Source organism: Mytilus californianus, unplaced genomic scaffold (genome assembly GCF_021869535.1).
Source record: "Mytilus californianus isolate M0D057914Y unplaced genomic scaffold, xbMytCali1.0.p SCAF_15, whole genome shotgun sequence".
Taxonomy (NCBI): Eukaryota; Metazoa; Mollusca; class Bivalvia; order Mytilida; family Mytilidae; genus Mytilus; species Mytilus californianus.
The window spans coordinates 14870481-14882661 of NW_026262637.1; the positions used below are offsets into that span (position 1 = coordinate 14870481).

The window sequence follows — 12181 nt, forward strand, 5'->3', positions numbered from 1 at the left end:
GCACACAATGTTTTAACAAAAAATTGGCCCTATAATGTTATAGAACCCAAATTGCATTGAGTACCCAATTTACACCCATTTTGCAAAAAAAGCGACAGAAATCTTATGTTTTTCTCAGAAACTTAACAACTCATATTTTTATTGTTTGTCATAATACGGGTCTTTTAGCATTCTCGGGTAAATATTTTTAAAGATGCACAAAACAGTCACTTTTTATATCAACAAGAGGTGTCTCCAGTGAAAAAAGTAACATTTACAGAAATTAAGGTACTCCTCATTACAGAATCTTGGATCTTTTGGAGGTTGGTTCACACCCATTTTTCTATGATTCAGTTTGGATTTAAAATTAAATTTGGGGAACTATATAGTAAATAAGGATACATCTACAAAATAAACACAGACGGAAAATTGTGTCTGCTACTTAAATAAACGAAGATGAAACCACTGTAAAAAAAAGTGCAAATTTGTTACCCTCACATTATATGTACAAGTGGAAGATGCTTTTTCCTATGCTAAAACATGTCTTATTTTTACAAATGAGGTGTTGGCAGGAAGAACTAAATTCAAATTTCACATTTTCAGCTTGAAAACTTCCACATCAAAATTATGGACACCATACATTCAAACGATAGATGAAAGATAAGTATACATGTCAGGGAAGTTGTGAAACAGTTTGAAAGGTTAACCTGCATATCCATAGATTGTCCACTTCACAAGTACATCTCTGCTGACATGACTGTCTAACTTCTCCTGGTTTATACACCCTGTTACCATAGGAACAGCCACTAGGAGCTGCTGTACATCCTGCATCATTACATGACAATCCAGGGAAGAATCCTATGACTTCTGTTGTATAACCGCTAAATGTTTTCCTATGGACACCTTTACATTCCCCTAGATTTAATACCTGTCAAAATTACATGGAAATACTATTCATGTATAGTTGCTAATCATCATAAATATACATTGCTATGTATTTTTTCATGTTTTTTTTATATTTCTTTTCACAAAGTGAGACTTGTATTTCAGGTTTCTGATATATCCAAATCTTAAACTTTAATCCTTTAAGTAAAAATATTGGAAAAGTCAAAATTCATAGATATAAGAAGATGTGGTATGAGTGCCAATGAGACAACTCTCCATCCAAGTAGGTCAAAGTAAGGTTTTCAACACAGAGCCTTGGCTCACACCGAACAGCAAGCTATAAAGGGCCCCAAAAATTACTAGTGTAAACCATTCAAACGGGGAAAACCAACAGTCTAATCTATATAAAAAATGAGAAACGAGAAACACTTATGAACCACATCAACAAACAACCAAACGACTGAACATCAGATTCCTGATTTAGGACAGGTACAAACAATTGCAGCGGGTTTAAACGTTTTAATGGTACCAAACCTTCACCCTTATTTGAAACAATAGTGTAACATCACAACATAGAAAGACACACAATAAAATATCAATTGAAATGGCTTAACTCAATCAAAAGACATATTAACAATAGTGAACATACATTGAACAAATAAATTTGATCTATATTACAATGTAAATACAAAATAAATAAACTAAAGGAAGTCAAAATTAAGTAACATGTTATACCGCTGTTAAATCAGGGCTCACACTACTTCAGAATCATAGGGAGAAGTGACTTCTCTTTTTGAAACTGATAGGGAGAAGTGGTGAGATTTGAAAGAGCAGTGTTCCTTCGCGCGTTGCGCTACAATGTTTTGATTTTACTATAGTATAAAGGGTCATATGTAAATAATGTTCTTTTTATATTGTTCAATTCATATCTGAGTATACAATTAAATTAACAGTTCAAATTCAAAGTTGTTTAAGTTTAGGTTCTTGTGAGAAACTACCAACTAAATATCTAGCACTAAAAAGATGTTTTATCAACTTGGTAAAATTGAAAATGTCCGATGACGAAAGCGACTGAAAGCGAGTATCGTAAACAACAGGGAGACTTGTTTTCGCTTTTGAGGGTCGGGCAAAGCGAAGTGACGGACGGGAAAGCGACATTTTCGCCCTAGTCGCCTGGTAGCGTGAGCCCTGGAAATGTTAAACAATTTAAGAAAAACAATATGCTTGAACAAAAATATCAGCCATTTGCAAATACATTAATTGTTTAAGATTTTCATAGCTAGAAATCAGAATTTTTTTACTCATTTGCATACTGCTTATTCATGCACACAGAAATTTCTGAATTTAAAGTACTCATCATTGTGCTTAATGCTTGAGGCAAAATAAATTATATAGGACATTCAGAAAATTCTCAAAAAAGTACTTACAATCATTTTCCTGAAGTTCAAAATGGAGTGCATTCCAAAATAAACAAAATGTGGTTTACACAATTTTATTGGAGGAAAAACTCAGAGTGCCTAGGGTTTCTTACAAATGTTAAACTGCATGGAAATGAAACATGAATAATGAAAAATTCTAAAAGTTTTACAAGAAGCGTATTTGTCTTAATTTTATTTCAAAGACATTAACAACATAGGGGTTGCTTAAAAAGGGACAAGGTTAACTTTGACCAAATATGTAAATTTGAACATTATCATTCAACATCCAAAAGGCCATAATTTGTTTCTTAAATTGATCTTTTTCAAGAGCCTTATTGCTCTGTAAAACATATTTCCTCATTGGAGTACATTATAGGCTCTACAGGCAGCACATTTTAAAAATATTGTCAAAATACAATGATATTGTGCCTTTTTTCGGTCATAAAAGCTTTAAGAAAATATACAATACAATAGAACAAAAGGTACCAATCACTATATTTGATCTTACCTCCTATACATTTCTAGGAATATGATTGGTTAAAAGCAACCGCGTGGAGACCATGTATATTTCATATGGGGTTAGTAGGTGGGGCTTATTTCAATACACGGTTTGTAGTGGTGTTACGTCCCTTTGTAAAAACATCACGGTTATGAGGAAAAATCTGAAACGTTTCTCCTGGACAACAGACGAAGAAATTGATGATGAACGATTGAATTATATGCTGAAAACACATTAAAAGCTAACAAGTTGTTATTGTTGGCATTTGTTTTTGTATAGACCAATGGATGTAGGTTCTTAATATTGAAGACTTTATCACTTTGATAGGCCACATGTTCAGATAGTCGGTAAGATAAATTCGTTACACAATGTGCTAGTGACCCAATAAGATATATATGGGGTCAATAAATTCCATATGGGGTTCGAGCTTCGCTCTCATCCCATATGGAATTTACTGACCCCATATATATCGTATTAGGTCAATAGCACACTATGTAACTAAAAGTATCCCTGGACACAAATATTTTCTGGATCAGGAGTTGTGGCAAATGTAAGTTATGCTAAAAAAAAATTTATAAATTTTGGTGAAATTGGACCAAACCTGACGTTATTTTGTATCAAAAGTAATATCACAACTATTTCTAAGTGAAATTTGCAGTTTTTTACACGATTTAAAAAACATTAAAATCTGAGGGTCAATTTTAATAATGAACCTACTCCTTTGTTCTTGTAAAGACTATATATAGCAAGGAAGCAATTTACAAAAGTTAAGGTTAAATTGAAAACTTAAATGTCGCATCCTTCAGTACATTTAAACATTTCTTTAAGGTAACAAGTTTAGCAGAAAAGTGTTCCAATGATTAATTCTTATAAGCCATGTCACTAAATTGTATATATAACCTTAGTGTGAAAGGATGGTCCTTAGTGAAGTAATATTGCTTTAACCTTAGTGTGAAGGGATAGTCCTTTAATATAGTGAAGTAATATAGCTTTAACCATGGTGTGAATATATGGTCCTTAGTACTGTTCAACTTAAATTAGATTATCAGATAAATCATTGTTAATACATAAATGGGGGGTTTTATGACCTCAATTATTTAATATTATACACATGTTAAAAGTTCTTTTGAATAGGGAATAAAACCTCAGTATGAGACTAAGTATATGGTTCACACTGTAATGCTTTCATATTTTGTTGTGTATGTATTCTGTACGTCATTGATAACAACAGTTATAAAGTATTATTACTTCACATCTTTTGTCCTCTTTCTGGTCACTACTGATGACTGATTGTATGGTAGATTTAAACCTCCGGTAACAACATGCTCCTCTCATGGCTAGATCTTGACATGCTGATAGGGTCAAAAAATTATTGGCATTCCCTCCACAACCTGGAAACATAAATGTCATGATATACCAACATTTAATTTTAAATTTTCATTAAGAACGGAACAAGAAGAAGACAGAAAAAGTGTTAAATATAATATTATTTTTTAAATAAAACAATAAATTTTTTTGTGATTTTCAATTAGTAACTTATGGTTTACTTATTGCAGTTCTACCAGGGAATAAGCAATTTCACTGACTACTTAGTTTCAAAAGAGGATAAATGGTCCTTTCAAAGTATTTGGAGGCAGAAAAGGATATACAAACAATTGACCAACCTACCTGTAAAATTAAAAGGCAAACATATCTCCTCAAATCTGTCATAGTAGTATCTCTGTACTGTCTGGTTACAATTCCCTGGCTCTGGAGGTAGTACACAGGGGTTAACTCTGACTTCACATGTGGGGCCATCCCATGGAGTGATGCATATACACTGGTAACTGTTATATCCAGTCTCTCGACAGTAGCCATTGTTCTTACAAGGGGCACTGCTACAAGGGGCTACAAAGACAACAAATAATAAACAGCTTGTATTTATACAATCGGCATCATAAAACTATCAGTAGAAAGACAGACAACAACATGACCAAAGAAAACAGATAAACAAAAAAAAACAACTGTCCACAACACACTACACTGAAAATTAAGCCGTACAAAAACCAGAGTTAATCTCAGATACTCTAAACAGGTAAACAGTTGCAGGCTGGTCCTATATCTTAAGGTAGATAAAGGGAGATAAATCCTAAAGTTAGTAAACTAGATTAGAAATAAGCATAAAATATACAATTTTTATATTCATAGAAAGAGAAATATTGGTCTTTGTCCATTGGTGAAGGTTGTACATGTGATATATAAATAGTTCACTTTTTTATCCCTTGGTTTTTGTTGGCTTATTGGCTTATTGCCTGTATACCAATTCATCTCCTTAATACTGTAGAAACACTAATTTCCGTGGGGTTAAAATTTCGTGGTTTTGTCTCTATATAAGATTTCACTGGGATTTAATTTCGTGTTTTCCAATAAATGGAAGTGATATAATATGAAGGTTAAATTTTTGTGGGGGTTTTAATTTCGTGGATACATTCTTTCCACGAAATAAACGAAATTAAATCCTCCACACAAATTTCTGCTTTTACAGTAATTTGTACTTTGTATTGTAAAATAATGTGACTACTTACAGGTACAGTTTGAGACATCAGATCTTGTCCTACATTGTGGTCTGCCTCTCTGTCAATATAAAGAAACCTTACAGCATTGGTAATCAATACTTTCTTACTATTATGTATAAAATAATTTGTTCAAAGCTTTTATTTTCTGAAGACAGTAATACATAATAGAAGAACTTCTTACAAAAATAATATGCAAATGCTGAAAATCATGACATGTCCACCAGAATTTAAATTTTCTGCAATCATATACATTTATGAAGTTTTAAGAAGTATGAGATTTAATAACTTTTTACTAGAATGTAGGATTTATGTAACCTTGAGTTTTAAGGTACCGAATTCAGGCTTGTACAGTCCGTCGTTTTATTCTCCAAAACTGAACCTGCCAGACAGGGGTGCGGACTATAGGGTACGATAAGCAAGAAATAAGAGAAAAAAATCGATTTCGCAGGGTTTGTTTACGTTCCGCCATGTTTGTTATTGAAATTATAGAGGGCACTCTTATCATTTTCAAAACTAATAATTTTACCTAATCCATATTAATATGTAATTTTCATTCAATATCAAATATAAACTGTTAAATTTCAAAATTAAATGCATTTATATGTTTAGGAGTTTAGTGTGACGTCCATTTTCACTGAACTAGTACACATTTTTGTTCAGGGGCCAGCTGAAGCCCGCCTCCGTGTGCGGGATTTTCTCACTTAGTTGAAGACCCATTGGTGGCCTTTTGCTGCCTTTCTGCTCTTTGGTTGGGTTGTTGTCTCTTTGACACATTCCTCATTTCCATTCTCAATTTTATTCACTACAAATTTCTTGTTTCTTTTCACTGCATTGCTTAAAATAAACTGCGATCTGCTTGAATTTAACGGAACGAAAAAAGTGTACAAGTCAACCAGGAACCAGCTTATGCATAACGATGTATAAACTACAAAACGTATTCGGTTATTAATGTTCTGTTTTGGTGTTTCATACTGACGCATGTGTTTTGTTTTAGCTTAAGATCCTTCAAACATTAATGTGATAGATATGTTAAACATTATTATACTCAAGGATGGAACTGTTTTACTTTCAAAGTCGTATTCTAGTGATATCTATTAAGTAAGGATTTTCTGTACACTCTCATCGTATTTATTTTTATTTACACGTTTTTCGAACTTCCGGTTTAAACATACACAAGTTTCTAAATTTTTTTTTTGGTGATTTTGACTTATTTTAAAGCTCGTGAAGTGTTCTAGAATCATTTACAAGCATTTTCAACTTCTATTTAATGATGGAAAATGAGTTTTTCCATTAAAATACCGCAATCGACCACACACGATTTGAAATTACTGGAGTTTTATTAGACATTTTCTAACAGTTACAAGAAGTTTTTTCCTGAATTCTAGTGGCAAGAAGGGGGGGGGGTGCTGACGATGTACTAGTGCGAACTATGCAAGGCCGATTACGGTATCCCAAACACCTATTTTGGAGAAAAAGGAACCCAGTGTCTAGCCTACTTTTGCTGTTGTCTATGTTTTCAGTGTGATAGGGGAATGCACATAATAGATTTACAGTAAATGAAATAAAACTTTTGAAATGTATGAAAAAAGTTATGCTTGTACAAAATGAATACAGTGTGCAATCAAATCTATAGATTGACTGGAAGACAAAAGTCGCAGGCTCAACAAAAATGGGGAAAAAATTATTAAAAATTTTCCTCTAGATACTATCTTTTGATTGTAAGAAGCTTCTGTCCAAGTTTGGTAAAAATCCAGTTTATGAATCTAATAAATGTTTTAAAAACTTTAACTGCAGACTGTATGTAATGTGAACTGGAAGAAAAACTAAGTCCATTTATAAGTAATATACGGAAAAACAGGAAATAATTTTTTACAAAATTTCCTTCTAGATACTAGCTTTTGATCATAAACAAGCTTCTGTCCAAGTTTGGTACAAATCCTGGGGATAGTTTAAGAAAGTTATTAAAATTTCTAAAACTTTAACCACAGAGTGAATATTTGTGGACGTCGCCGCCGCCGACGGAATGTAGGATCGCTATGTCTCGCTTTTGCGACAAAAGTCGCAGGCTCGACAATAAAGGATATCTTGAATAAACAAAGATACTGAACATTTTCAGTTATTTAAAGTAATTAATTTACTGAAATTCAGTTCACAACAAGAATTCTACAAAATGCTTGATTGCTAATACATACATCCAGTCTTAAAGGTGTTTTTTGAAAATGTGAGAGATATGAAATAGCATGCAACCCATAAACAAGACACATTACATATTGTCTTTATAGATAACAATATGCAATAATACATGTTGAATAGTCATCGTACAGAAATTCTTAGTAGATTTTGAATAATACTTATATACTTACTCTACAATTACATATGACACAACGACCTTCCTCCCAATTTTGACTTTCATCATATGTTCTGCTGCCAATAGTGCATTGTGGGTAACATACACATGTATCTTCCAAGTGTCGTACTTTGGATCTTAAATCAGTATTCTGAAATTAAGCAAAGAAATAGTATACAAACGATATAGATGGTGAAGGTACTCAAATATTCCCTTTAATTTCTTTGAAAGAAATAGCAATTTTGCAACCAAAGTACTTTTTTATTGGGATTCTTAGTGAAAGAAGCTATTTCTTTTAATCGATTTCAAAGTCTATCAATATGATCAAAAGGTCTCTGTAAATAAAAAGACAATGGAAAATTTAAGTGTTGATTCTGAATATTCCATGTCCGCTAAGGGTGAATATGTATGTTTATCAACAGGGTTGTCTGTCATAACTTTCAAATAAGATTTTATAATAGAAAGAGAGGGACACACAATATCGCTAAGAGATACCGTTTAAAATAAAGCAAGATTTATTGAAAAGGAATAATAAAGATCTGTGCTAATTAGATACAGCTCGAAACTTAATTTTCTGAAATTTTTCATGACTGAGACATGCAACACATGCACATGCAGAATATTTTACAGCAGCCAAGAAATCACTTGTAGTGTTATTTTGAGACTTTATAAATACATATCTCTGAAATGCATTTGACAGGCAGTAGAGTTATCTTATACTCTGCCAGGAACTAATCAAGTATTTAAAATTATACAGAAGGAATTGCAATAAAATTGATAAATTCAGAGGCTGTAAAATGAAAATAACTTTTAAACTTCTCCCTCAATATATCAAGTTTTATTTAAATTTAACCTTTAAAACAGCAGTAAAATGCCAAGATGTCCAAACCTGTTAAAATTTGACTTAATATCTGTCATAAAGATGATGTAATATCTCATTATCTTAAGATTATACCTCTGTAGTTAAACTATCTACAGAAAACTTTAGCTGAGAAATTCTATCATCTTCCAAACTATTTCTGGAGACCTGGATACTGTTTGCTAGTAGAGAGTTTAACCGCTTGTCTGTGGTACCAAGAGAATTAAATATTCTGTCATCATTTTGAACTAGTTCCGCTGAAAAATAGAAGTATTTAAGTTTAGTGATTGTAAGGGAATGAAATAATTGTTTTAAAGAGTTTAGCAGTAACTTATCATTAGGCCTTTTCAGCAGAAAAAATAAGGACTGTGATAGGATGGGCCTCATGTGAAGTTGTGAAATACAAACAAATACTGAAAATTTCATAAATAAAAAATGAGAAAAGCTTCTACACGACTATGGCAAGCCGTTTTTATATTTATTTAATTTCAAGATATCTTATAAAGAAAATAAGATATCTTATAAAGTATATAAGATATCTTCTAATGTTTATAAGATATCTTATTTAATTTGAATCTAATAAGATATCTTATTTATTTTATAAGATATCTTATTAACTTTTAAAGATATCTTGTATTGTTTATAAGATATCTTATATCTTTTTAAAGATATCTTTTAAACAAATACTTTATGAGATATCTTGTATAGTTTATAAGATATCTTTAAAAGTATATAAGATATCTTATTTACTTTATAAGATATCTTATTAACTATATAAGATATCTTATTAGTTATACAAGATATCTTATATGATTGATTTATCAGATATCTTATTTAGTTAATAAGATATCTTATTTAGTTTATCAGATATCTTATTAACTATATAAGATATCTTATTTAAAATAGCATTATTAAATAAATTCAACAATGAACGCTCCCTCTTGAACTACGAGGCAGTAAATAGATCATGTGATCGCACTTTCAAAATGGCAGTTGAGAAGAGTCGGTCATTAATAAATATTCGAGATGTTAATATCCAGAAAGCATATGGGTGTAATAATACTATTAGAAATGACAAACTGCGACCTGAATTAATTCTTGGCCTTGAGATTAATCGCGTTACAGACACGTTAGCTGTTTCAAAAAGTGTATATTAACTTTTGCAATCAGAATAAAAACGATTTTTTGGCGTCCTAAAGTATGGTTCTTGAGCTCTCTTGTATAGTTTATGTTTGATGTGTTTGAGCTTTTGATGTTGCCATTTGGTTAGGGACTTTCCAATTTGAATTTTCCTCGGAGTTCGGTATTTTTGTGATTTGGTTTTTTTTCAAGCTATTTGAAATATGACATATCATCTAAAAAAAAAACCAGTTACTGTATATAAAATCTGTTGACTTTGATGCAAGTGATAATCAAGGAAAGATCGTGATGAAAAACACCATCAAAATATAATAACCGTAAGCTTACAAAACGTTTTTTGTCATATTTGGATAGAATAAAAGAAAGGTATGGTTAAAAGAATATAAAGTATGTTCATAAAAAATGTAGATCAAATATGACCATGCCAGCACAAGTGACTTCTTTAAAGAATTTGAAACATCCCCTAGTTTTTGTATCATGTCAGTTTGTGAACTAAGTCTCATTCCTGTTACTATTTCTGGCTGCCGAATTCTGAAAGGAAGAACATTTTGAATTTATCAAAGAAATCCCCCCCCCTCTCCCAAAAAAAAAACCCCAAAAAAACAACTGGAATTTCATAAAATATTTTAATTCTTGATAATAATTTCGTAAATTCTTATTTCTAGATAAACAGAAAACAGATTGAAATGAGATTGGCAATACATTTTAAGTGAGACTTATATAGATATATTTCATTTTAAATAAAATATCTTTTACAGTAATTAAGATATCTTATATATTAAATAAGATATCTCATTCATTAAATAAGATATCTTTATTATTAAATAAGATATCTCATTTATTAAAAAAGATATCTTAATTATTAAATAAGATATCTTAATTATTAAATAAGATATCTTAATTATTAAATAAGATATCTTATATATTAAATAAGATATCTTATATATTAAATAAGATATCTCATTTATTAAATAAGATATCTTAATTATTAAATAAGATATCTTAATTATTAAATAAGATATCTTATATATTAAATAAGATATCTTATATATTAAATAAGATATCTCATTTATTAAATAAGATATCTCAATTATTAAATAAGATATCTCAATTATTAAATAAGATATCTTATATATTAAATAAGATATCTTATTTAACAAATAAGATATCTCATATATCAAATAAGATATCTTATATATTAAATAAGATATCTGATAAACTAAATAAAATATCTTATATATATTTCATATATCAAATAAGAATCTACAAAACAATAAACAATTATAATTAACTCTTTTTGATATTAAAATTTTCTTTACTGGTAGTAAACTGTTACTTTCATATCATTGCAATTTTTCCTGCTTGAAGCACATTAAACAAATTTCATTCATATTGATAGGGAGCAAGGAATTGCTTTTTTTTCTTTCGTTTATCGTGAAATGATCATTAACAACCTCCGTGGAAATGCACATACACCTTTCCCCCCCCCCCCCCATTTTTAGTAATTTGTATGTCAACAACAAGCACTTCCATTTAATACAGCCGTGAATAAATGTTTGCCAATAAAATTTAAGGCTTAATTGATAACAAAAATGGAGAAAACAAGTATTGAAATAAAGCTAAAGTCCATTGAAGACCTGTTGGTGACCTTCTGCTGTTGTCTGTTCTATGGTCGGGTTGTTGTCTCTTTGACACATTCCCCATTTCCATTCTCAATTTGACTAAAGTGCACAGTAATCATTTTGACATAATGCGGATGATCAGGTATCATCAGTTGTAATCAAATCAAATAAACCGTTAACCAATTAGAAATTTTGGTTATTATATGGGTGCATGCGAATTAAAATGAAAGATAATTTTCTCTTTTTATTGTGAAATTAAATATTAATTTTACATAACGGTGGCGAAACAGAAGTCATTTTTCATGATATATTATTGTCAAGTGAGTGGTAAAGGACACTTAATTTTTTATTCTACTCCATTGGAGGTGTGCCTACACTGGCAGAATCTATAATACAGATACAGATACAAATTAGCAATATCGATCTGAATTGCTATTGATTTTATGATTGGTCAATCTCTTTTCCAACATAAAGGGATACTTTATTTCAAGTCTTAAAAAGAAAGGAAGATATCTTATATAGTTAATAAGATATCTTATTTAGTTTTAAAGATATCTCATTAAGTTTATAAGATATCTTTATAAGAAACTATATAAAAGATATCTTATATAGTTTATAAGATATCTTATAAACTTAATAAGATATCTTTTAAACTAAATAAGATATCTTATTAACTAAATAAGATATCTTATATGTTAAATAAGATATCTTTATAAACAGTTTAATAAGATATCTTATTTAATTATCAAGATATCTCAATTCATTTATAAGATATCTTATTTGATTATAAAGATATCCGATTTAACTTAATAAGATATCTTGAAAGTGAATAAATATAAAAACGGCTTGCCATACACGACACTAGTCAATAATTGAA

General features: G+C 30.3%; 1 protein-coding gene across 2 annotated transcripts in view; it reads right to left on the reverse strand.

Annotated features, from left to right (window-relative positions):
• The window catches only part of LOC127725473 (kielin/chordin-like protein), a 125583-nt gene that overhangs the window by 76717 nt on the left and 36685 nt on the right, over window positions 1–12181 (reverse strand). For both annotated transcript variants that reach the window (XM_052232464.1, XM_052232462.1), the window contains exons 4-9: window positions 8639–8799; window positions 7700–7834; window positions 5346–5394; window positions 4450–4668; window positions 4030–4172; window positions 687–907 (exon numbers count right to left, since the gene is read on the reverse strand). In XM_052232464.1, coding sequence (XP_052088424.1) covers window positions 687–907; window positions 4030–4172; window positions 4450–4668; window positions 5346–5394; window positions 7700–7834; window positions 8639–8799 — 928 coding nt within the window. The remainder of the gene's footprint in view (window positions 1–686; window positions 908–4029; window positions 4173–4449; window positions 4669–5345; window positions 5395–7699; window positions 7835–8638; window positions 8800–12181) is intronic.